The 27754-nt window shown below is 41.9% G+C and overlaps 1 protein-coding gene across 3 annotated transcripts in view; it reads right to left on the bottom strand.

Moving 5' to 3' along the window:
- Positions 1-26622, bottom strand: part of LOC124307684 (janus kinase and microtubule-interacting protein 3) — a 53547-nt gene extending 26925 nt beyond the window's left edge. For 2 of the 3 annotated variants that reach the window (XR_006908853.1, XM_046769619.1), the window contains exons 1-5: positions 26393-26622; positions 16707-17555; positions 15896-16169; positions 14857-14970; positions 9769-9873 (exon numbers count right to left, since the gene is read on the bottom strand). Coding sequence is in view for 1 of the 3 variants with exons in the window: in XM_046769619.1 (XP_046625575.1) it covers positions 9769-9873; positions 14857-14970; positions 15896-16169; positions 16707-17548 (1335 nt within the window). In the remaining 2 variants the exon portion in view is untranslated. Of the gene's footprint in view, positions 1-9768; positions 9874-14856; positions 14971-15895; positions 16170-16706; positions 17556-20249; positions 20271-26392 lie in introns of those variants that run through there. The other variant, XR_006908854.1, reaches the window with a different exon arrangement.
- Between the last annotated feature and the right edge of the window lie 1132 nt (positions 26623-27754).

Genomic DNA, 27754 nt, shown 5'->3' with positions numbered 1-27754 from the left:
ATACGGACAAGTCGATAGGGCTTGAGCTTTTATGCAACAGCTGACGGGAAAGCTGTAATTTGGGTGATCGGTGTTCCCCTATTTTATCGCGATTATACCGTGCGATAATAGCTGTCGCGAACAAGTTCAGGTCACGTCCTCGATTCGCCTCTCTTTTCGCTCCGTTGGATAGAAACAGAAACGGCGATTCTTCGCGGCGTTACAATTTTTTTAGAATATACAATCACGCGTTGAATATTCACCACACATTGCGTGGATTGAAATCCCTATCGCAGAATTATTCTTTCCAAGTCGTATAATATCGTAATTAATTGTAACCTCGTCGATGTATAACGACATCTCACTCGTTGACTCGAGAATTCACAAATCAACATAAATTGGAATAGCGAATAAAGGTACGGTAGGTTGCGAACGCGTGCCGAAGACGAAGGAATTTGTAGGACGGATCTTCGATTTCAGCTCGGACTACGCGACGACAATTGTGGGTCAGTTTGATCACGGTCACATGGCAGCGGCACGTTGAACCGGAAAAAGTATGCTAGATAATCCGGAAACAACGCGGTAAGCTGCTTTCAAAAATACACGTACCTGCCCATCGCATTCTCGCATGAGACACGTAAACGTAACGGCGCAGGTTATTTTCTTACACGAATTCACCTAGTTTTCACTCGACAATAGATCTCACCGCTGCTGATCGTCGTAATGTAATTAAATATATGAAAAAAGTTTCCGTACAAATACCGACAGGTACAGACAAATATAGAATGAGGTTTGCGACAAACCGTTACATCAAATTACACTCGCGAATTCATTAATTCATCGATCGATTTCGGTACGCGAAAATAAAGAAAAGGGAGACGTGAAGAAAAAAATAAATAAATATCAACATACGCTGCATTGGTGTACGATTATCGGTAACTGGAACGAAATGGCAAGACAAAGTAATAAATAAATAAATGGATGAAAAAATTCAAATAGAAAAAATGAGCAAAAAGATGCCGAGAAAGAAAACCAATTAAGTATTTGAAAGTAACGCGTGCATTGCTCTCTACACGTTGTATATATACATATACACATATACGTATATTTTTCTTTTCCTCTTGTTTCACTTTTCTCTCGAGAACCGTTCAGCTGCGAACGAAAGAACGAAAGAGAATGTATTCAATGTGAAATAAAAAGAAAGCAAAGAGATAAGAAAAAAACGCAACGCGAGAGGAGCGGTTATTGTTAATTTAATTAAACTACTATACGCAGGCAGGGTAATTAAGGTCCTGCGGGTAGCTGCCTACGTATATGTACGTTACATTTACAGATTTACGCAGCGTATTATACACGTATATACCACATGTGTTACCGCACGAATGTCCCTGCGCACCGCGGCTGTACGAACTAGTTTTGTTAATTCGGTTATAGAGCTGTGCTCTATATATGGCGTGGAGAAAACGACGACTCGCTGCCCACGACGACAGGACACTTACTCGAGCTGAGAAGAGCGAGTCACTGACCCGACTTCTTCGTCTCGCCCCCTCCGGCCGGAATCGCTGCAGGTGAAAATACGGCTCCGGATTCTATTATTCCCGGTTGCGTCTTCGGGGCTTTTAGCGGCAACGAGGAGCACGGATGTGGATAATGTACAAGAGAGAAAGAGAGAGAGAAGAAAACGCGAAGAAAATCGGATAATCGGAATGGTCTGTACCGCTATATGTATGCACCTAAACGATTATGCAACAAATAGCGGACGGGAAAAAGTACGAGTCGGTCTCCCGATCCTCCCCTACATTTTATTTCTCTTCCTTCTTTCTTTCGTAGTTTCTTTCTTCGTTGTTCCCGTTTCTTCATTTTTATCGCAGGAAAATTGCGCCGGTGATATTTTGCGTGTGTGTGTGTGTGTGTCAGTGAAGTTTACCTCTCCAAGCTGTTTACACAAGTAGAGGTATGTACCCGTATCGTTTCCTCGATCGGATCACGAGATAGATAGGTACAGGCAAGTAGGTACGTACTTACGCTCCGGAGACGAGTTAGGTGTACGTATGCACTCGTATGTATGCATGTTCGTTGCAGTAAATTGCTCGCACTTAGCCGCGAGGGTCTAATCGCTCGTTTGAACTTCTGCTCTTCTTGAACTTGAACCAAATGATACGTAATTACGCTTACGTGTTACGTACACCTGTAATATATGCATTATTCTATCTTTTACGAAACAGCTACGTTACGCAAAAGAACTAAAAATCAACTGTACATTCATCGAGATTCCGATCTATCGTCACCGATTTTACGCTATCAAACCGATTTCGCATCTGCACAATTCAGCTTCGCTTTTACTTTCACTGCAAAATACGGAAGGATCGACTAAGCTAAGTGTACCGGTTACTGACCCTGTCCCAATTATCGACGTTTTCCGGTTTGATCTGCTCGATCATTATTTCTAAAATCACTCCCAAAAAAATAACTTCCCAGTGTCTAATGCTGCAGAAATCGGTCTTTGTTGTCGAGAAATTCAAAATTTGTGCCGTCAATTTATAATTTTTGAAAACAAACGGGTCCAATACGTGTCAATAACTGGTACACTTACCTTACGTGCAAAATTGAATAATCACGGTGTGCGGCTAAAGCCGCGAACCGCGGAGTGTTCACTCAAAGTACACAATATATGGGTCAATCGTGACGGTTATAATTAGTAATCGCACACATAGGCCGGCATGTAAAGCACGAAGAAGCACGAGAGGATCAAGAATATCGTTCTAACGGAAAGTACAGGGACGTTATCACATCTCGCGCTTTTCAGGCCGGGAAATCCGATGACCTGAATATCTCGCGAGTTTCGATAAATTATTTTCTCACTCAATTCCCCCCCCTCCCCCCCCCCCGCGTCTTTCTCTTCGAACGAATTCTCGTGAAATTGCAGATCAACGTGTCACGGCGTGCATTTTATATATATATATATATATGCATATACATATACCACTTGTCGTGTTAAGACTGCATTACACTCACGTATGTCTTGAGATAGGACAGCCGATCGCATGCGTGCAGGCGGCTTTCGCGACTTTCGCACGGAGGGAAAAAAATCGCCATATCGCACGCCTGTATTTTTACTCGACAAGTAAATTAGCTTCCGTCGAAGGAATTCGCAGGTAAAACCGTTGAACGTTTGTTACTAACAACGCCGATTCGATTTGTAGGCGCGATCCAGCCGAAGATGTGTGAAAAATTTCTGGTTTATATTTAAACCCATTTCTCATCTCTGCAACCAAAAGCAATTAGATATGCTCAATACTCCAGCAATACTCAACATTGTCACGCCGATGAAAATAGATTCCCTCCAATTGTGCCATGGGCAATGTCTTGATCGCCGATTAACGATGTTTTTCCAGATTAGTGTTTACTATTCGAATCCAATAAGGAATCCGCACGCACATCCGGTGCTATCGAATACGAGCACCTGGTATATTTGGATACTCGGACATTCATCGAGGCGCGTAACGATCAGATTTGCCGAATGACAATCTGGTTTCGTGGTTCCCACGGCATACGATCTCGATACCGTAGCATTTTTGTAACGCTGAATTTAGAAATGTTTTATCGTAACGATTCATACTTGGGAAAACCCGTCGTATCGCGATTTTGTAATCGTAACGCGACAAAACATACTCATATTCCGAAGTCTTAGTTCCTTGAAAGTCGTTGTAAGAATAAGAAAACAGTGATTTTTCCACAATGTTTCGTCACGAACTCAAGTCTCGTCGATTTTTCATCCAGTGCGGAATCGTTCGCCTCGAGGTGTTCGGATTGCCGAGACGACGAGAGCGCGGATCTTCGTACCCACGTCGAGGAGCGACGTATTTTCTATTATGGAGTCATCGCTCGCATCGTCCGGCATGCTTTGTTCAAGACCGCGACTTTGTCAGCCGGCATTCGCGCTGACTCACCGGTCCTCCTTTATATGGGAGACCACCGGATTATTATACATGGGTGGATGTTGGATCGTCGCATTTCAACTTGCCCTACCACACAATCGGCCATAATGTCATAACACTGACAGCGGCGCTATAATATGCGGCGGAACGACACCCGCGGCATTGTCATTAATTAACGAATGTAGGTGTAAGACGTGTTTTACCGCCGTCCCGTTCTATCATCCGCGCGTCAATCGCTTGTTCCTTGTTATCTTCGTTATCGGAACGAAACGTCAAACGATTAATTGCAACAAAAGTTTAACCGATTACATGTTTCTCAAGTTCATGTCGTTCCGTGAAAACCCAGTCACGGTATGACAACTGACATTATTTTCGATCCTTTTTTATTACCACAGAAGAAAAAATACCAACGACATTAACGAAGCCTCGTTTAGCGTCGAAATTACGGGGAAATAAAAGGATCACAATTTCTTCCTGCGACGTGCGTTTCGCAAACTTTCAAGTTGACTGATCACTCGATCTCAATTGTTGAATCCGTTAAAAATTGCTCGTTAATTAAGAACGTATAACTAAACGACTGCGTCGAATAGAAATCATTAGATCACGAGAGAATTAATATTGTCGATAAAACCTGTCCTAGAGTTCGATTCGAAACGGTTCTATAGACGCGATAAGGAATCGATACGACGACTTTAGTGGTGAGTAGTTTTTTTTTTCGTTTTTTTTTTCTTCTTCTTCTGGAACTGCAACCGCGCTGCGACTTTCGCAATAGTCAATGCATTCAAGTGATACCGACTAATACATGAAAGTTTCTATAACGTAAATAAGCGCAGTTTCGCCTCGGCCGGTTGATTACGAACGTTAATGGATCAAAACTTTCCCCCAGTCTCTTAAATATGAATTTTTAATTGCTCGCCGACACGTTGAACTACAGGTCGCGATATATATGCGTGACAAAGCTCTGATCCTGCGGGCATATTCTATCGGCGTTTCAAACGCCCGCCTGAACGAGAGCGCCAACTTTGGATATAATCCTCGTACTTGCTATCTAATCGAACGAGGCGATCCGGGAACACCTGGATTAGCCCAAGATTTATGCACCTCACCATTTCCGATCGAATTCGTCGGTACTTCAGCGGTCAAGTTGAATGTTTGCTTAATTTCATGAAATGCATTCCGCAAACTTTGCATAAGATTTTTTATTTCAAAACAGAGCTGCTAGAAAGAAGAGGTGACATTCGTTTCTGTCGGGGAAACTTTGAGTTGGTATATTGTAGATTTATACGTATTTACGTGGGAAAATTTGAAACTGAATTTACGTAACTTGACGTCTCTCTTTCCGATTAGATATAAGTACGTATAATTAATGAATTTATGCACGCCTATAAACTGTTCGTGAAAAGTGTGAGTCGATGAAATTTGTGTGTACAGACATGTTAAGCTTGTATATAAAGATACGATATCGAAGCATTTTTCTTTCTTTATATATAAAAACAATCAATCGCACAAGACTCATTGTTACCTGACACGTGTACATCACTAATCCGTAAAGACGATATTTTCGCAACGAAGTTATACAGCGTAATCGATCGATCAATCGTATGCAACAACGATCAATCCGCAATTGACTCACTCGGTTTTATTATACAATTCTCCGCTTCGCAACATCCGAAGAAATAACTTCAATCGGAATGACTTTCCCAACAAATTAACGATCGAAATAAAATAACACGATTATTTCTGTTTTGCGTTAATTATTCGTATTTAATATTTAAATTATTATCGATTACGGATTTATTGTTTTCTTTTCTTTTTTTACCGAGCCTTTTTTTTCCTAATAAATCCTGAGCGGCAATGTTTCGTCGAACATTCTATGAGCTATAGATTATTAAAATTAAAATAACAGTTTACGAGCGGCGCGTCTCTTGGCAAATAGCTATTATAAACCGTGTGACGGAGGTCAGAGGTCGGAAGCAAAGGTGCAACCGTTGACGGTTTACGGCTCAAATACACGTCGTACATAGACCTCGTCGGTTAATATTGCGGCTAACAGGGTGTAAAAGTAATGACACAAATAACAGTCGTAACAATGGTAATTATAATAAGTCAGATATCGCACGCATCACGTGTGCGCAATATTTAACTGATTGCGAATAAAGCTCACCTCATTCCACGCGAACCCCATCCAGTCGTTGTTTGAACAGACGATTCATATAAGAAACGAAGAACAGAAAAAGAAGTAACTGAAATTGAATTTGAAAAAAAATTGAAAATAAAATACCGCACTGATTGACCGATCGTCTCGTACGAGATACGAATCGAAAATTGATAGGAATAATTTAAACAAAAAATGGAATATAAAAATTACAACAGCAGCAACTTCACTCCGAAAAAATCTAGAATGTCGAAAACAACTGTATTTGTATATACGGTATAATTATATACACGGTTGACAACAGCGGAAGAAACTTGAATGCGCGTGCGTCCAGCTCTGAAGTCTAGAGCAGACTGATCCCCGTCACTCGTGTTTCGTATTCTCCGGCTCTCGTGCCTCTACCTGTGTATTCTCTACCTATTACGCCTTACCGGTGTGTAGGTGTAGGTGTATGAGGTGGCTGCAAGTGTGTTACTTGTGAATAGACAGAAGCCCTTCGCGTGTAAGTTTTGCGATCGGTCACCCTGTCGATGCTCGCTGATCAATTTCGTCATTATCGATCCGAAATTCATTGCCGATCGCGCGAAAATTATCGGAGCACATCAGTCGCTGTTTGCAAGAATGAATAAATAATGAAAAAAAGCGATTTTTTTTTTATACCACTTTCTTTGTTTTTATAATCGTTGACGCGAATCATCGGTAGTCCAAGTCCAGAATTTAAACCAGATCGCGCAAAAATTTCGGCAAAAACAGATTCCCAAACGACTGCAAGATGGTAGCCGAAGCTGCTGCGGATTTTGGTGAAAATTCTGGATTTGGATCACCTTCGCCTTTCCAACGTTTAGAAAAAGAAAACAATAATTGCAATTCAAAATACACATTCCGACTGGACTAACAATGAAATAAATTTTCATCCGATTGCCTTGGCGAGTCTTCCACGCAATTTGCATTGTTATTAGACACGGGAATTGTTTCCTCGTAGGTGTGAGCGTCTCTGTGAGCAACGCGAGCGCCATGGAATTATAATATTTTAATCGAGTTATGGATGTGCGCAGTCTGGGTCAGGTCGAACCAGGCTCATGACCGAATGTTATTATTTTTCTAACGGCTTTCGTACCCGCCTTGAGACTCGCGAGTTCGCACTTCGACTTCGTATTATACACGTATGTGGAGTTACAGATATTGTCGGCAGTCAATCATTCTTTCGCTGGTTGTCGTCTATAACGATACTCTCTGAGCGTCTGATGCCCCGATAACGCGAATCGGCGCATATATATTACATTCCCACAGTTACTATTTCTTCAAACAAATAAGATCCTTTCTCCCTGAGAGAGACATTCGAAAATAAGTATACCGAATTATTTGTCAACAAGCTGGAGGAGAATTTATAACCACATGTTTGTAAGACTGTTAATTACATTACACACACGCCAGCTGCTTGCAAAATTTATATTCCGTTGCGTGTGACGTATAATTTGTAATTCGTGAGAATGAGGTAAATAACCTCAAGCATCGTATATTTATATAGGTACCTATAATACTATCGTTGTACACCTCCGTTATACCGTATAATAATGTAATTGAACGTTCGTTGTATCTGATCGGTCGAGCTGATATTTCTCAATAAGAAATAAAAATCCGTCCTTCCCCCCTTCATCCCTCCAAAAAAAAAAAAAAAGATCAAGTAATCACGTTGACGATATTAACACACGAAATTCGTGTGAAAGCCTGTATGGATAAAATAAAAAGTCTATTCTTTTATTTTCGCTTCGCAAAGTGCAACGTGTTTAGAATCAAACATGTAGTGAAAGTGTTTTTGCGCTGCTAATGAAGTTAGAAATTTTTTAAGATACAGGTTCGTCTTTGTCGTTGCCGAATCTCATACGCGACTCAAGCACGCTTGAGTTTCCCAAAAATCGAATACAACGATGCATGAAAAAAAAATGAAGACAAAAACACGAAAGTAGTTCGACACTAATTACTCTGGAAAGCCTGATATACGAGTTTTTATTTTAACCTCTTTTGCCGGATCGTTTCTTCGCTCGTTAATACTCACATCTTTCCAGCTCATTCGCGTAAAAAGGTTCGTGTACGAGATGAACGATTAAACAGTTATCATAATAACTCCGCGTGTCGCGATTCTACGAGATAAAAAGTGCTGAATCAAAATCATGAAAATGAAAAACCGATTCGAGAATTTCTGTACGTGAGTTTTTCCCGCAAATTTGTAGATTTAAAATCCTAAAAGCATCGCTTAAGGGCCTAATAATCTAGAACGAACCGTGCCAAAGAAGTTGTTGTCGATGATACGATTAAGCGACAGGCAATAAATTATACCAGATCATAAAACTCAATCCGCGAATTAAACCGACAATCCGATTAGTCTCAACATATCCGCTTCACCGGCGATTCTCGCGCTGATGCGATACGATGGGAAGAAAATTTTTCTGTTCAAACCCTTATGCCGCAACGATGTCCGTCAACTTTCAATTGCCATCTTCGCCACGCGCGTATTGAAATTTGTAAAATCAACGGCCGACAAGTTTCCGTATAAAAAGCAAAAAAAAAAAAAAACAAATTGATACGTAGAGACTGTATAACTAGAGATTTTTTCAATCTCGAAAGGGATGCGGGTACTGATCCTCTTGATAACCGCTGATTCTGCGGACTGAATTTTTGCGAGGATAACAATGAACAATGCGAGAGGAGTCGGTTGCAACCGGAAACGGCGAAGACGCGATGCGCGGAGTAAAGTCGGCTGTGAGAGGAGGAATCGTGATTCTAAACTCGGAGTGCGAGCCGAAGCCATTTGCTCGAGCAGTAAATCATTCTCTAGGGAATGGTCGCGGGCTTTAGGGAACAAGGAACTGCACAGGAGTGTTTACACCGATGGTCGTTCGTCTGTCCGAGCGTTCTTACGTCGCGTTATCGTTAAACGCGAGGCAGAAGAAAAAAGAATGTTATTGTAAGAAATAATAAAAAATTAAATGAAATAAAATAATGTGTGGGAAAGGAATTGATATAAGGGCCAAAGAGAGGAGAAGCAACATCCGTGAACGTGAAAGCCCGATCGGTAAGATTCGATGAACTTACGGCCGATGGGTAAAGTGAGTAAAAAAAAAAAAATAATCGAAGAAACCGGAGGAGGATTTCTTTCTTTCTTTCTTTCTTTCTTTCTTTTCTTTTCTTTCTTATGTAGTTTATTCGTAATTTCGTCACCACGCAGCCAGCGCCAGTCGGCCTAATCGCCGTTAAATACGGCTTTCAAAAAGTCCCGTCAGGAATTCAGCGAGAATTATAAGACGCGGATGAAGAAGAGTTATTCAGGTTTAGGCCGGCGCGCGTGCAGCAGCAGCAGCAGGCGCCTTTATCAAGGACAATTTGACGAGGCCAAAGACCACCTCGACATTTCACTTATCGGCAAACGTAAGAGCCGATAACAACTTAAGTACGCTCATTCGTTCGCGCTTGCTTTCCGTTCCCTTCTCTCGGCGAGCGTATACATTATATATAATGTACAAGCCATAAGATCCATGGCAGAGTGCATCGTGACCACCGAGGGGAAAATGATCCATACGTTTGTTCGAGCGCGATGACGACTCGTTTTTGCCTTGTAATTTTTATCCTCCTACAATCCGTCAGCAGAGTGACTGACAATAAACAACAAAGATCGTTGATATTGTATAAATAACTCACCAGGTCGTCTTCCTTCGTCCGCAATTTTCGGTGCATCTGCGAACTCTCCAACGCGAGCTTTTCCAGCTTTTCGACCTCTCTCGTCTTGCTTCGAATCTCGTCCATCTGCGACAAAGAATGAAGAAACACAGGCACCTGAGATTATTGACATTTAATCGACCTACGTATATTCCCGCAGGAAGAAATCCTTGAAGATTAATGTACACACTGACGCTCGTTTTCTGATCCTTCGATCGATATTAATCGCGCTGTTTTCCTTCGCGAATCGCCCGTTCCTCGATCTTATAGATCCACTTTCGAATATCGCGATGGATTGTGCAGTTGTTCGTTATGCTGTACCGGCCAAATTATGAAGAACTTTCTCCGTCGGTTACAAGATCAACTCCGCCTGTCAGGAAGGATATTCTATCCTCGATCACCATCCACCTGCTTGCATATTTTCACCGTTTCTCCCTTTGGCCCGGAGGCAAAGTGAACGTTATCAATTCCGACTACATTCGTTCATCTTTTTTACCATTTCTTCCTCTTTCACTGTGATCAACCGATCGTCAAATTAAATTAACAACGAAAGTCGAGCGAGTCGATTTCGTATTTTTGAATTTTGAATTCGGGCACTTGGACGATCAAGAAAAAACTTAGTTCTGATAAATTATGGATCTATTTAATAACAACAAGTTGAATATTTTGCTCGTTTTACAAGTTTTCATCGGAATATGTGTTTGGTGTTGAAAATCTCAAAATTTCGTTACCGCGTTACGAACTTGTTGGTGTTTTTTTATTTTTTTTTTTTGTATTGTTCAACGACCGTCGCTATTAAGGGGGGGCGAACAATTTGCTCCACTTTTAAGATCGCGGATCGACGTATTATCGTCGAGAAAGCCTTCCATGCATCTCTCCGGGTTGAGGCCCGCAGGGCTTTTCCCGGTACCTTCACCTTGACGCGCACACATTCATTCGCCTTTCTAAGCGATTCTCACAGGCACGTGCGCCGGGATTCGCAACGTTTGCGAACATAAAATTGATCGGTGCAGCAGTTAATCGGTGTAGAAAAATTGCAAGCGTATATATCGTTTACGCGATTCCTGCCGAGTTTGTTTCAAGAACGGAGTTTACGCACGGGAATAAAAAAAAAAAAATGCGCAACTCCTAGCAATCTGAAACGTACGGCCGTAAGCTCAGTGCGTGCTTTCCACTCGAATAACGCCTCGAGGAAAATAGAATATTATTTTATGATCGTGAACAGAAAACCGACTCGAACTCTGCGTCTCGTCCAGCTCCAGGTCCTTTCAACGTTCCAAGAACTCCGAGAAGCCTGCGCATATACGCAAGTCCGGCTGATTTCTCGTTCAATACAAGCAATTTGTCGGGGAAAGTAAATTTTGTAGCCTCGGGTCGGAGGTCGAATCCTCGGCGTAAAGAGGAACATAGTTTATACTTGCCGACAAGTTTATTAGACGCAGAGCTTTCGATCAAGGCTGCGATAAAGTCTGCCAACATCCGCATTGTTCTATATTGTATAACGGAAAGGGAACTCACTCGCGTTATATTGATCATTGCTCTGAAGGTGGATGGAAACCGGTACCCAACATCGAGAAGACAAAGAAAACGAGAACCTAATTTTCCAAACATTTGTATATACTATTCGAATTACGAATCATTTATCGAGAATTCCAATTGTTCGTCTGGCAAAGCGAATTATAAAATATACTTCGTAGAATGTAGAATTGTCTGCGAAATCAGTGAAAACTACCGTGTGCAGAATAAAATCTGATACATTTATAGTAAGAAATTATTTTTGATATGGACATTTTTACCAAAATCCTTGACGTGTCTCTTTTTTCCTGCCGTTTTGACTAAAATCTGCTCGTTTTCTTCTCTCCGTGTGGGTGTGCACCTAACAGTACGATAAACAAATAACTCGAACTATCGCAACTCAATTTTTTACGAACATTCTACTTTAATCTCAAACGATCCAGACTGCAGTTGCCAATCGACATAAAGCTGGACGCGCGTAGCGACTTGCAGGCAGCGCTTTGCCCTTGAGTTATTACCGGCTTTGACCTATGACCAGTTGGACGAGGATAGAGCTCGCCTGGCCTTTGCTAGGAGGCAAGAAAAGAGGAAGATAAGAAAACAAGGAGGAAGAAAATAGACTCCGGTGCGAGACCCTGCCACTCGGGAACTCGTAACACGTCCCGGAATATCTTACGCTACGAAACGAGCTAACTCGCAACCGTTTACAACCCTAAAGGTTCTCCCATTCACCCCTCGTACAGCGAAACGAGCTGGCTCGAATAAAATCCTCTGATTTATCCCCAAACTTTTTTCATCCGAAAATTCAGTTGCCAACTTATTTGCTTGCAGACAAATTTCGGAAAGTGTTATCCTGATTTTATTTCTCGTGTGACGAATGTCCGCTGAGATGAAATACAAGTTGATTGTCGAAACTTGACAATATCAACCGATCAGCATCGTGTAAATCCGTAAGAAATTCAAGAACATCTTCGGAACATTTTCACCTTATTCAATGACGCTAAAAATAGAATACTTCCAAGGCACGAAAAAAAATTGAAACATAGTTTTCAGGACTTTTGAAGGATAAGAAAGATTCAAGAAAATTTCCGGGACCACTGACGGACATCCTCGTTATTGCTTCGGATCTTGATAAACATAGGCGATAAAATTTGCTTGGTAATCATACCGAACTTCTCCGATCCCAAATAAAATGACAACGACAGGATGAAATTTTCTCGCTGTAAATGCTCGTTTAACCGGGTAATCCGAGACCACGGAGTGAGTAATACTCATACGATAAATACAAGCGGTGACGGGAGTCAGGAAGGCGTTTTCCCACGCTGCCAGAAAACGAGCTCTCGACCACCGCCCTGCAGTGCAACCGCGGTCTGCGGTCAAAATTCACACGCAATTATAAATGCGCTTTATATATATTGTACACACACATACGCATGCATACATATATATATATATATATATATATATATATATATATATATATATATATATATATATATATATATATATATATATATATATATATATATATAAATGTCTAGGTGCGATACGTTGTACCTGCAGAAGGAGTCGCGAGTGCCGTTGCGTTGGACGCGGAGAACCTGGACAAGTCCGACAAGAACAGCGTCAATAGGTATACCGTTGTGGGTATACGAATGCCTATACAATAAAAGTCGAGCGAACAACGATACGCGAAAGGCAAAGTTGAGTAATAATTACTATGCCGCATGGTCCGGGTAACCGAGTCCATTTTTCACCGGTGTGCGGTGTCTTGTCTTACGCACGTAATTGCCGCATAGCTAACTGGCAGCATACCATGACCACGTATTCTAACAATACGCTGCCACGTGTTTCGCTGCCGCACTGATGCATGGGGCCGGAATTAGCGGCTCTAAATCGCGGACCCGAAACGATTCGATCCTGCGAGCCTGGGCAAGAGTCGCGATTTATTTGCAATGCAAACATTCTGATCCGGGATTGGAAAAATCGACTGCTGTCCCCGGGCTGTGAAATTAACGGCGAGTCAATCAGCGGCGAAAGCACGGGGAAAACGAACGATCCTGAGGAGAGAAAGAGAGGATTAGATGGGGGAATAAATGGGGACTGGGGTGTATAGAGGAAATTGTGACGCGCACGCAAAGGTGCTGAGAATAGTTTGTTATAGCTATGTCTGAATGCGCGTCCAAGTGTTGCCGTGCTAATTGCAAAACATGCCGTACCATTATCCGTAAGGAGATTGCTCGGAGGAACGCAGTAATTACTCCACGCACGATCAAGTCGAATTTATTTGTTATATTTTTTCGAAAACTTTTCAACCAGTCGCGAAATTTTGCGAGTGACATTTTTCAGAATCCCGTTTTGAACTCTGATTCAATCATTTCGTAAACTGCTGCGGCGGTATCTATTTTGGATAATCGGAAAAATATGCATTTAAGAAGGATGATATACTACTTATTTTCACCCGGGTAAGGACTGGAAAATCTCTTATCCCGAGCTTATCGGTCAGAGACGGACGCGTAGAACGATAATTCGTATAGTTGTAATACCAAGGTGAATCCTCGGTCTGGAAAATGATCGATGATGATTTTTTGCCCGCTTTTTTTTATCATCTTTTATCTGTACCAATTTCTCGAGCCTCTCCTCCTCGGTCGTCCAGTTACCGCAACAGGACTGTATCATAGCCGGTTGTAGTAGGTGATATATATAATCGATGTAGGAAATTGAGCGGGGCACGCAAAATCGTTGACGTAAAAAAAATAGTGTGGGAAGATATTTTGAACGGGGTGTGATTATCCGGTGAATACACTCCTCCCCCAGGGCGCTACGGTGGCATGGCAGGCATTTCCTACCGAATGATTAAGTGGCGACCCTGCAGAGCGATGCCGGGAATGCAACGGAGCTGTGAGATACGGTCCCGGCGCGGCCCGAGGCCCAATTTTTAATAACCAACCCTGAATCGCGTGCCGCGGGCCCAAGTTCAGGCCCTTCGAGGCGCACGCCCATAGAGGCCGAGAAACCACCTCCTAATGATCCTGCCCGAGTCCTCTTCGCGCATGCGATCGCCCTATTATTATTTTTATTATCATCGTTATTATTGTTATTACTGTTGTCGTTGCTGCTCTGATTATAGAGGGAAGTGACGGAAAAAGAACGACCGCGCGGTGCTCGGGAAAATCGAGGAATACGCCGATACGTCTCGACCGGCTCCGTTAACAAATTGACTCTTATTCGCCGATCTGGTCGTCCATACCGCGCAATCGACTCCATCCAATTCGTTATGCGCGCCGCGTACGCGGGCGCATTTTTTCAAATTCACTCACGGAACACGATTCGTGAAAAGAATTTCATGTGTGATCGGCTGCAGTTGCGATCTTGATCGGTCCGGAGAGAGTGCGAGACTGAATTTAATCGAGAGGACGATCAATGGCGCGTTCCCTGGGAATCAATTATCGATATACGCAGGGTGCGGTATTTATTAATCATGCCGTTCGATTTGCCGGGCTATTAATTAGTCGAGAAAAAGAGCCTGCCGATCGTTTATATGCGTCGACTTACCATTTTTATCGTGTCGCTGCGCAACGTCCTCTGCAGAGCAGCGAGCTGAGCCTCGTGGTTCTCGTGTTGAATCCGCAGCTCGGTCGCCCGCGTCTTTTCCGCTTCTGTGACGACCTGAGAAAGTAAACAGCCTGCGGGGTTACGCAATATCTGCACAACGGGTTTTTACTCCGTTTGTTTGATTCTTATTTTATCGTTATTGCTATCGTTATTTTTGCGACTGGACGCGACTTTTACTCCAATACCGTTCTCAACCATCTTCCTACTTTGAAACCTGTAACGTGAGAGGCGGGGTTGAAATTCCGAATTTGGAAAGGTACGAACGCGCCAAATTCCGAATTTTTGGGTTGCCAAACTTAAAGTACAGAAATCAAACTTTGACGAAACACATCAAAGTTTTGAATGGTCCGAAACTTGAGGCTGAGAGATTCGAACGTGCGAAAATGAGAAAATTAAAAAATCTTAAACATCGAAATTCCGAACGATCGACGATTCGGAGTTCTGTGAATTTCTGGCTCGGTGAGACTTCGTCGCTTTCATCTTTCTTTGTTTTGGATTTTCGATATTTTTACCTTCGCAATCCTGGTCATTTTGATTTTTGATTTTTCTGATTTTTTACAACTACTCGTTGAGTAAACCACGCTTATCGTGAGTATATTTTAAACTTCAGAATTTTGCTCTGTCGTAACTTGAATCTTTGTACTCTTACATTTCGGAACTTCGAGTCGTCGAACCTCCGACCACTCGTAACTTTCTTTGGTTTGCGAAAGTTCGATATCTTCACTTCAAGTTTCACCACCAAATAATTCGAAATTAGGCGCTTTCGGAACTTTTCAAATTCGGGGCCTCATCCCCGCCCCCTGTAACGTGACTCCAGCCGATCCCGAGAATTGAAAAAACTGAACCACGCTATACCACCACTTTCAAAATCTGGAATAAAACGTTTCTTCCATCGAAAATTATCGAAATCGGTATCATTACACCTTTCAGAGACTCATCGGAGGATTATCCTCTCAAGCAAACGACTTCGGCTGTTTACCTGCAGACGTTCCTCCAGATTTCGGTTCGCGGTCCTCAACGCCTGGACCTCGACTTCCAGCCGTCGACCGTCGGCACCCTCGACTTTTCTCCGCTTTCCCGAACCATGAGGACTGCACGCGTTCGCCTTGAGCTTTTGGACAGACGCTTCAGCTTCCGCCAGGCGTCTTCTCAGGGCTGACAATTCTCGGCGATGATTTTCCTCCCGTAATATGTCCGCCTTTGAAGATATCGACGCGGTTTCGACGCCGGTGCGCGTCGGCGATTGCGCCAATCTGCAAATCCGTAATTAAATCATTACGAACGTGTCAAACCTGCAGAATCAGGCATTTTAAACGTGTTTTATTCGTCATGTTGTGTAACTCATGTTTTGGCGTCTAAAAGAAGTCGGATGATGGTAAGAATAAATATTGTTAAAACGAAGAATAAGAATCGTAGATTTTTCAACTGCTTTTCTTCGTAGCAAATAACGCGACTTCGAACTTGAGATGTGAATTTGTTAAATTCTCACGAACCAGAGACCGGCTTTCGCGCGTTTACACGGTCAGTTGCGCTTGGGAAAAGGCCTGAATTCGTCGTCGCGCGATTAGCGGATAGAAGAAAGTTCAGCGTCTCAACTTTAAGTAAACTGTGTATAATCTCATCGATCGTGCTCGCCGATATTACGATCGGTACGCTAAACGCATGTCCACCGCTTCGTATCGTTTCGCTGTAACTTTTACCGGCGAGTGAAACAGGCTGAACGGACTTGAACGAAAGATAAAACTAACCACGTCCGATCGCATTTAGAGTTTCGCTGCTTTCTTCCTCACCTCGTTTTGAGCTCGGCGATGATCCGAAGGTGCCTGGCAGCCTCGCCGTTCCTTGCGTCCTTGACAGCGGAGTCGAGTTCCCTCCTGGCCAACCTCGCGGCCTTCCGTTCCTCGTGAAGTTCGGCGCGAGTCGCTGCGAGGTCCTCCCTCATCCTGCGAGCGCCTTCCTCAAGCCACTGTATAGTTTTTCTCAGCTTCACAGCCTCGTCTCTCTTCTGTAACTGCTGATGCGTTTGCGTCCTGCAGTGAGGATGACCTGCGATAGTCGTTTCGGATTTCGGGGTTTCAACTTCCGGTTCCCGCGGCGAAACGCCGTCGGCGCGACTCTTTCGGTGTGACTTTCCGCCCTCGGGAATCTCCTCCGACGACCTCTTCAGGCTCCTGCAGGGAATCTGTGACCTTGGGATCAGCCGTGTCTCATTTTTCTCGCGTTTCGCTGCTGCTGGTGGTTGGGTTTTGCCTTGATCCTGGCGTTTTCTGAGACTCCGTATCGACGGTTTGTCTCTCGGTACTTCCGGTCGCGATTCCGTAGCGCAGGACGGCGCTCGTTTTTGATCCTCCGCACTCGCGACGCACATTTTCGCTTCGTCGAGCGAATCCTGCAGGTCTCTCGCGACCGCTTCCGCCGGAGGCTCGCTCTTCCTCGGTGACTTGGTCGGTATCTCACCCTTTGTCGGAGAACTCGACTGTTCCAGGTGTCTCTTCCTCGCCGCGGGTGTCGATTCTGCCCGGGCAAAGAGACACTCGGTTTTACCAGGGATCAACCGATCCCTAGCTGCATTCGTTGTTATACTCGTCTTCGTCGGGATGACGGTGTCTCCCGCTGAGGGGTTCGTGGTCATTTTCTATCTGTGGGGCAGAAAACGTTCCTTTAATTTATATTCGATTATACGAGTTCTAATTTTCCTGTAATTTATTTACGTTAGGGTGTTTCGGAAAAAAATAATTTCCGATTGTCGACCATCTTTCGATGCCGATAAAAAAGTTTGTTCAGGTCGAAAGAATGGTTTTCTCAAAAGATGAGCGTTTTACATTATGTAGCTTCACTTTTTTCTTTTAACATTTTTCTGAATTTATAAATAATCGCGAATGAAAATGTTTTTTTGATAGCTTACACCAGTCATCGTATCAATTATTTACCTCACAAAGAAAACCCACACTTGTAATATTAACTCTCCAGTTAATATTTCAGAAGTATGTCTAACGCCTTTTTCATTGTTAATTCAATCTCGTAAAATAGTTACAATTTAATACGAACTTTTAATTTAGGAGGATAAGATTCCCGGTTGACGTATCGTTGTGTTACGGATCGCGATCTCTTGGTTGAATATAAATCCCAGGAAAGAAATAATAATTCAAGTGCTACAACGTGTTCCATCACAAATTTTAAAAAATGCGCAAAAAAAGAAAAAAAATCAAATGAGCGCGATCTTCCACATAGCGTAGAACGTCCATTTTCTCACGAAATTTTTCGTTTAAATTAAACAAACTTTTTAGACGATGCCACGGTGGAAAATCGTGAATTATTTTATACTGAAACACTCTAATGTACGTATAATATGAGACGGTAATTATATCTATATCTATGGACGGCATGTTTTTTGCAGTAAAAGTTGTACAACAGTTTTTTGGTATATTGACAAGTTGAAAGAATATTCATAAATGTACGACTTCAACTTATACATATAAAGGTATAGAATTGTACAATGATAATTAACATTTTTACCACAAAAAAAGCTTTGTCCAAAATATAATTATTATGCACGATCGCGCGCTTGAAAATTCAACGGACAGTTTTTTTGTTTTTATTCTTCGTAGCGCAATAGGCTGTTTTTAACATCAACTATCTCTACGGCCAAGTTACAAATAAAGATTTGACGTAACTCAAATTAGGCACAATTTAGCCTTAAGAGTGATACGCGAAATCGAATTAGTGGAACACCTACTTCGGGTCGTCTACAGGGCGGATGAATACGCAGTGGCGAAGCAACGGCAAGAAAATCGATCTCGTACATATTTCCGATATTTAAGCCACTTAGCTAATGTAGCACAAATAACGCTATTCATTCTGAAAATTGTTTCGCAGGTACCGCATTGAGAGCAGGAAAAAAATTGAGGAGAAATCGAACATTAATTCATACTGTGCTGTTTTTCAGAAGTACTTGTGTAAAACGAGGGTAGAAGTAAAGCGTGGTTTCATTACCGTGCCTTCGTCTTATTTGAATATTAAACAATATGTTTGGTATTGTTTTAAAGAAGAGTATAAACCGGCGTGCAAATTGTACTTTCTAAAACGAAAATAGGCACATGGACGATTCGTAAATACCGAAAAATCGAATTCTCACAATTACACGTACACCAATTACGAATGAGTTTAAATACAACAATCCAGCCTTAAAAATCCACTTTCGAAGCACAATTTACCAGTTGTAATTAATACACACCACATGATCGTAACTGTCACACGAATATCAGTTTTAATCGCGAAATATTTATATCCCCCGGAGTATATCCAAAATGTCGATTACTTGTCGATGCTTGACGGAGATTTAATCGATCCAGTTAGAAAATCACGCGTATTATTAACCCGAGGAACGATCGAGCTTACTGAGGACAACTGCTCGACTGAATTACCGACCGACTAACTGGCTGGCCGGCTGGATCGTCGAGAACGGTTCCGTTCCGTAATATCGGCGGGAACCTGGAGAATCGGTCGCGAGGAGAACGGTGGGAAAGTCGTCACGGATTGCTTCTCCCCGTTTTCCCCATCTCCGTAAGGCACGTTGTATAAACCGATTGTGAGAGGAGCCCACGACACGCTGGATTGATATAACCGTCGCATCCTTGCGCAATACGGACCAGCTGGCGCCTCAAACTTGCCGTTTTTCTTCTCCTCTACGTTGTACTCGGATATTCGATCCCTTCCATTTATCGGACCGAAGCGCTCGAGTCTCGGTTGACCAGAAACCGATACTACTTTTTTATTTTATTAGGACATAGTCGGAAATTCAGTATTTATCAAATTATTACATTCGTAAGCTACGAAGATAGATTAAAAAATACAAGTATTGAAAATCCTGGAATTTTAGAGAAAAGTTCGAAATGGTTGGAAAACGTAGTAGATTCGTCAGATTTCAATTTTTGATGGCTCGTTTTATTCGGAAGACTATTTTTGCTCCGCAAATTCGCTCAAACACTCGTGGCAATGTTAAACTAATTATCAATAAGATGAAAAAAAAAAACAATTTAATCCATTTCACTACCTTTTGTAGAATATCAAACGAATCTACTATAAATTCTTGACCACGTTAAAGCGATTTGAAATAAAGCATCGATGTCTACGAGCCTTTGTTCGTAATTCCAGTATTCTTCATTCGTGTATCTTAAAAAAAATCTTCCTGTCTTATGAATATGATAATTTGGTAAATATCCAATGTACGACTACCTCAATATTTTGCTGCAGATTTAACCGAGACACGTGAGGTGTTGAAGCAAAGAATCGTGTTACCGGAAAGAAGGTGTGCTGAAACGCTTTTCGTTTACCGGAATCAGGCGGTCCGTTGGCGAACAGAGCCTTGGCACAGAATGTAAGTACGTACGTAAATTCAAGAAGAAAAGAAAATAAAAGGCAAGATACTCTCGTTTCAGACCTTACAGCCGCAACTGAGCAGCAAAGAATGAGCGTGTCTAACTCTCGGTCCCTCGTTTAAGCTCGAAGCACTATAAGCATATATGATGCGCAATGAGCAGAGGTCCTTGAAACCCGTAAAACGTGCCGTTTTACTACCATTGGTAAAAGCATCCATGCTGCAAGGCAAAATCAATTTTCACCCACGCCTAGATTTCTGCGTACGCTGCATTATACCTGTATTCGGATTCGGTGCGTCGCTCGTCTGCTGTGCAGGAAAACGCGTGGGACGCACGTCTGCACGTTTCCGGAACTTCGGAAAAATCAGCGAGTCGAAAACCGAAGTATACAGCCATGACTTTGCCCCGAATCGATCAAATGCTGTGTAATAAACTGTAATAATCGATCCCAATTTACCGAATATCAGAGTTCTGGTTTCTCTCTTTACCTGCTGAATGAAAGCGATGAATTCACGTTTTAGTTCCTCGCGAAACAAGAAGTAATTCAATAATCTAGACGTACAAAACGGATTCCCGCTGCACGGTAGATTAGTTAGCAAGCCTCTTTCGGTATAATTTTGGAATACCTACATAAGCAGAAGTTTCTTGACAAAAGAAGAAGTAGAAAAAAAAAGTAAGTAACAAACTTTTTTACAAGGGTAAAAAATTCCGCGGAATTACGTATATAATTCGCAGAGCTTAAGCCTCCGTATTTTATCCAACTTTTTTCTCAACAGTGAGAAAACAAGGAAAAATTTGCGGCAAAAAAAGAAAAAGGACAATCCGGAGAAATACGGCTTGCAAAGAAGAAAGAAATAATCCGGTGTTAAATATACATTGTGAATCACGATCAAGGATGTCAGCTCGCGTTTAAATCCCTGTACGTAAGTTTGCAGATGTTCGCGATTTCGGTTTTGCTTACTGTTAGCACGGCGTTGTTTGGAAGGCGTGCTGCAACATAAGGCTGTACAGGAGAATTATACTTGCTCGTTCGCAGCGTCGGCTCGTGATCGCTGTGCATGCAGATAGTACGAAACGAGAGGGAAGGGAAGCGACCGAAAGGTTAATTCAATTTAGTTCGCTCGTCAAAAGCTCCGTAACGAGATTGGCATCGCGTTGACGACTAACGACGCGGCATTCACCGAATGGCGAATAATATCGACGCTTGCGATACGCCGGAGAGCTTTTTCTGCCGAACGAATCCCGATTAACCGGCTGCGCAACGAACGCGTTTTGCTGCACGACAAAACGACTTTAACGAAAAAGGTCTCTGAATATTATCGCGTAAAGAATTCGCTTGCACATCCGGATGTGACAATTTGTTTGTTTCATCGCCGCGCGATATGTATGTACGTGTAATGCATATGGTCAAAGATCACGTCTTCTTTGCGTATTGTTGTATTTTCGCGAAATTTTTTAGTCACTTTTTAAACGACACCGGGTCTTTTATCCTCCGGCAACGTGCGGCGGAATAAAAAGAATTTCTGACATTCGTTTCTTTGCCGGGAAGAATGAATTATGGAAGACGCGTGCGCTACTCGAATCGGTCGAATGAAAATAAAAGTACGGTGAAAAATTAAATCAAAATTTATATTTAACGGTGGATGGGTACTTATTTTCCTCTCAACCGCGAAGCGATCTCTCTATAAATAGGGCGAGACCGATCCGGGGGAAATTTACCAAACGTTGAGCTCCGCTCGAAACTTCGCTCGGGAGATTATTTCGCTTTCCAGACTATCCAGATGCCCATTTTATCTACAGACGCATCCGGACGTAAATATGTATGTAACTTGAAATTTTTGGAGAACGTTGAAACCGTGCTTCCATATCGTCAGACAAAGAGAAAAACAAAGAAAGACATACAGGTGTAACAGAGAATGCACAAAAAGTTTTGTTGAGCTTAAAGTCCGACAATTTTTTTTTTTTTTTTACCAAATTGTACAGGATAACAGGGTTCGTACGCTTTTTGGAATCTAAAATTCCCTGACTTTTCCAGGTATTCCAGCCTGAAAATAACAGTTTTCCAGGAATCCTTCAAGAAATATGCCGCTGATTAATTCCGATTTATTTACACATTAATATACTAATACCTTTAACCCTTCGTTGACATAATTCCATTAATTTTTTTAAACACTTTAATTTTATAATTTCTGAATTTAAATATCACAGACACGTTAGAGAATGTTTAGAGTATATCTCTAAATTTTTAAACTAAAATCCGACCAAAGGGTTGTTAATGACAGGTGGATGAAGCATCGTCCGGGTCAAATTGACCTGGTGTGTCAAAATCGTGGCCGCAAGTAAGTGTATCAAAGACGGGTTAATATTACCTAGTACTTTACTATCGTATTATCTGATTGTTAATTTACAAACAGCCTGGAATTTTCCGTCAGGATAAACTTAGAGAAAGTTTGGTATTACGTCATATACGTAGAATATACGAAGTGGAGCGACGAAACAAAATTTCATGTGCAATTTTTTTTCCCCCAAGATCGACGGTACTTTGTCTAAGAAAGAATTTATTTCTTCATTAGACTCAAAATTCCCGTCTTATTTACCAAATTCCCTGAGTTTCTTGGTTTTCAGATTTGCCCTATGCGTACGAACCCTGGTTAACTAAATAATTTGTCAGACCTCGGTGTGACACCTGAAGTACGATTTTTGATCTGAAATCGATATTACAAATAATCTCAATGAAGCTAATCGTTTCTAACTTTGAATCGATTGAAAAATTTGAAAGTAAAACGTCTTCAAGTTGAATGAAAACCGGATTTATAAAATATACAAATTTTTTACACTCTGCAGGATTTTCCACTAAAACTTGATGGGAATCGTTACCAAATATCGTTTCACAAATATTTCTTGGGGGGAAAATTTCTCAATTCTGTAGTTTGTGTAGACGAACCGAAATATGTATAGCACAAGATTGCACACCGCTCGTAATAGCGATCGGGTACAAAAATCATCCGGCTCGACGCGGTCAGTCCCGACGTATATAAAAAGGATGAGTACGTGTCCGTATATGCGATCGAGGCGAGTGACCCAATTTGAAAATTTGAAGAAGCCGGAAGTGGGAATGGGCTCTTTTTAGACGCCGCGCGATGCGTGTGCGTCGGCTGCCGATAGATTACAGGGAAAACACAATCGAGAGCTCAAGGGGGGATGATCGCTGCTTCCATAGGTCAGTCGGCTGTGACAATTGTGACATCGCTTCTGGCCTCGGCGACATTAAACGCGGCGGCGTCGCGACGCTATTCATAGCCTTTGCCCGTCGTTGCCGCGCCTCGCTTCCCGAGGGTTCCCAACTTTCGGTTCGAAGCTCCGAAAAGCTCTCCGAGAGCAAATATCCCCTGAAATACCTGAATACGAACCCCTACGTTGGGGGAACTACGGAGGGTGAAAATGAAAATTGAAACAGAGGAAGCAAAAAGAAAAAATAAATAAAACAGGAGATTACACTGGGTCGAAAAATCGTTGAATGATTGATGATTTTTTTACCCTCGAAGTACGGAAATTTGTACGCAATCGGGTAACGCGGTGATGTCAAAGTGCTTCGCGGCACCTCCCACAATGTAAATGTTTAAGGAGAGGTCGATAATTCTCGGGTGATAATTAAAGCGTTAATTATCTTACACTTTCACCCTTTCTCTCTCGCAATCAATGAACGTGGTTTACGCAGAATCGCGATCAGGCTGATATACGTTGACTATTCGTCTGCATCGATTTGCAAATTTTTTCCAACTTTGCCGTTTCGACAAACAATTCTATGTCCATGGTCTCTTAATTTTATCACCAGCTCGTAGAGATATTCCGCATATATATGCGGTTAACTCGACTTTCTCGTCGAAACGCGATGGATTAACGTCCGTTAAGATCGATTGACAATGCGGTTCTTTCAAATGATGGATAAATTGCTTGTTTTTACTCGATCCGCGTACATTTATACGCGTGTATAATACACTTGTGATTGGAGAACGGTGCTTTCACCGATAATAATGTTATACCCCCCCCCCCCCCCCCCCCCCCCCCCCCCCCGTCCAGCCTTCGCGTGCGACCGGGACACCGATCTCCGTGTATAATCAATTAATTACATAACTGAAGGTATAAATAAATGATAAACCGTTGCATGGATTCGGAAACCTGTTGAGAATCGGTCGAGCGCTTGTATGCGGTATGAAAAGCAGTGTATAAAAAGGATTCGAAGAGAGACGTTTCTTAAGCCGTTGTTGTACCAATTCGCAATGAGTCAAACTGATCTCGTATTCCGAACGGCAAAGCTGACAGACTGAGGGTCTCAAAGTGTTTTGACGTTCGCGTTCCATACGTGCACACCTTCCTCCTCCGTAATTTTTACATTTCTCATACAAACGAGAAGGCTTAACTGACTATGATTAATGAATTCCTGCCCTCGGGAGCCAAGCCATGAAAGAATACATTGCGAGCGGTATAATAATGTATGTTAGTAGAAAAGTAGCGAAATTTAAACGTTTCTTTCAGAATTTATGCTCAGGGGAACGTTTTCTGTACGAAAAAATCGTGCAGGTAGCTATAGGAATACCAAAGAAATAGAGTTAAATCGAACTTCAAAGAAGAGACAATTTACAATTATAATATAACGCTGTGTCGAAACAGTTACGAAAATTACGACTGCGATGATAAATTCGCATCGTTGCAGGAGAAAATTTTCACGAGGAATTACACCAACTCAATAAATTTTACGCTTAAATTTCATTTTAAGAATTAGTATATAAATTTTCATGTAGCGTTGAACGGGTATATCAGTTGAATTTGAAAAATGTTCGTTCGCGTAGCTCATGTTACGACCTGGTAAAAAATTTTCTGTAATAAATACACGTTATAATTACTGCATATTAAATAACAAATCCGATTCATAAAACTTCGTTCAAAAATGTTGGAAAATGTAGGTATTCGCATACAATTGTACTATATATTCGTGAATATACTTTGCATAAATACATCGTACGTAGGTGTGCATTATAATTAAATTGTCGTGTACGTAAAAAACGAACAAACGCCACCGTAAGCATAATAAACATTCATTACACCGTGCACTAAAATTATCTTCTCATTGTCAGCCAAGCCCGCGAGGCGAATGAAATAAAAATAAACAAATCGCGGATTTAACCTGACATCTTACTTGTATTCCAAATTATTTGTACGTCTTCGTCAAAGTCGCTTCCTGCGTTACATAATGTATAGAAATAAGTTTCAAAGGTAGAAAAAAAACATGCAGACAGCCTGACGATTCTTTTCGCAATCCGTGCAGTACACGCGGTTTCTGTCGTATCTTCGATTGTCCTATTCCATTGGAGAAATGATCGCGCAACCTCGTACACTTATTCACACTGGCGTATGTGGGAGTAAGAAATGAGTCGGCAAACAATCGAACTTGCGATATAAGTGGCGTTACGAGGGGGCGATGCCGTTCGCACTGCAAGCCTGGGCACATTTTCCCATTATCCTCATCCAATATACAAAGCCCACAGACATGCCGCATGATTTAGGTCAGCCGAGCAATTGGTCGTGTAAAAAACGCAGCGATCCGATATGCGCGCGAACGTTGACGTCGAGCAGGGATTAAACGATGCCGATACAGATTGTCGACGATTTTTACACCATATTCAGAGCCGAATTGAGCAAAAGCGATAAATCATTTCTCACCCGGGCACAGCTCGATTAATTTCCGTGCGATTAGCGATAAAACTACAAGAAAACCTGGCAATAAGAAGAGATTTGTCGGTTACGTAACACGTTGAAAATTACACCGTGCAGCAGACATGTGACAATTGCACACACGATGCGAATTTGAGAGTGACATGGCACACCAATGCGGTCCGATCAACGTCCTTGGGGTTAATATCGCTGTGGCAGTGTAAATCGGATATACATACACAGCGTATAACCGCTACGTCTTACAGACGTGCAACTATTCGCGGTGATGGGATAAATTTGCGCGAGAGATTCGCGCTGCCTGCCCGAATCAAAATTTGCATTCATTGGCGTAACTGATTCCGAGACATTTTTCTTCGATAACTTACCGATTTTTCAATGACAACTTTGTAGAAGTAGGCGTGTGCGTTTAATTTGCTCAGGGACTCGGTCGCTTTATTTTTCTTATTTTTGTTTTTATATTATTTATTCATTTATTTCTTTTTTCTTTCGTTATGGTATTTTTTAACCAAAGATTTTTACACTAAACGACGACCGTTTCTAGTCCCCGTTGCAGGTCCGCCTCATGAGAGACACCGTCACTAACTAAACTAAGCTCACCACAAACTACACTGGGAGATCCTCTCCTCTCTATACGGATGCGGGAATGTGTGGGTGAATTCAAGTATACACGTATATACCTATGTGTATTTATATATATAAACCTCTCTCTCTCTCCCTCTCTCTCCATTTCTCACCGCGCTTACGCGGTCTTCAAAGCCCAGCAGCCACCAAACACGCGCGCGTTCTATGAACCACCCACCTATCACGCACACGTTTAATCTCGTGTATATATCGCTCGTAAATATGTACACCTATAGCGTATCCGTATGCTGCCAACTGCCAGAAATCGCAGAAAATTTTTACGCCGCTTTGGACAAAATAATTCGTGGCACACGTCCGGCAGTTAGTGTAAAGTGCGTACATACATTTAGAGGGGGGTAAAATTGCATACTTATTACGTTTTACAGTTCAGGAGTTATCATTTTGTTCTATTTTCTCATTTTTTCTATAAATTCAATGCAAAATGAAATGAAAAGAAGTTGTTTTTCTGGGGGGGAAAGAAAGGTTCGCGATTATAGTTTTCAATCCGAGCTTTGTTTTTAATCACATTTCAAAGTGTGTATAAAATTATCGAAAACGATTTTTTCGTGCAAAAAATTGCAACACCAGACGCGTTTGGTTATATGGAAAAAAAATTATTTATCTCCATCTTTTAACGCTTTATTACGCACCTTGCGGAACCTGCGTCAATCAATTATTTTATCACAAAGTACAGTATTTGATATAAGGTTTGGAAAATTGTTTGTGAAGCTATTCGATTTGGTATGTATTTTCGAGACAATTGAAGGGCTTTTATCAATTATTTGGAAACGCTTGACTCGCTTAAATGAAATTCAAAACAATAGGTAACTTATATAAGAGTCAATATTTCGTCATTTGAGTTGACAGTTAAGTTGTACGAGATGAGTAGCGAGAAATTATCAAATAGCAATGAAAATGGCATGACCGTTTTCTTGCTGGGGTTTTTGCATTCATCGGGATTCGGCAGCATTGATTCTACACGCACCATTGAACACGAATGATAACAATTGGGTACCGCGGCAATGAATCCATTTCACCGATCCTTCGGTATGACGTCTACGATACATTCGATATAGCCAAGGTTTTGTCCTTATTGCCGAGCTTAT

Source organism: Neodiprion virginianus, chromosome 6, assembly GCF_021901495.1.
Source record: "Neodiprion virginianus isolate iyNeoVirg1 chromosome 6, iyNeoVirg1.1, whole genome shotgun sequence".
NCBI classification, from domain to species: Eukaryota; Metazoa; Arthropoda; class Insecta; order Hymenoptera; family Diprionidae; genus Neodiprion; species Neodiprion virginianus.
Note: the sequence above shows the minus strand (reverse complement) of the source record. Positions and strands in the feature narration are given on the sequence as shown.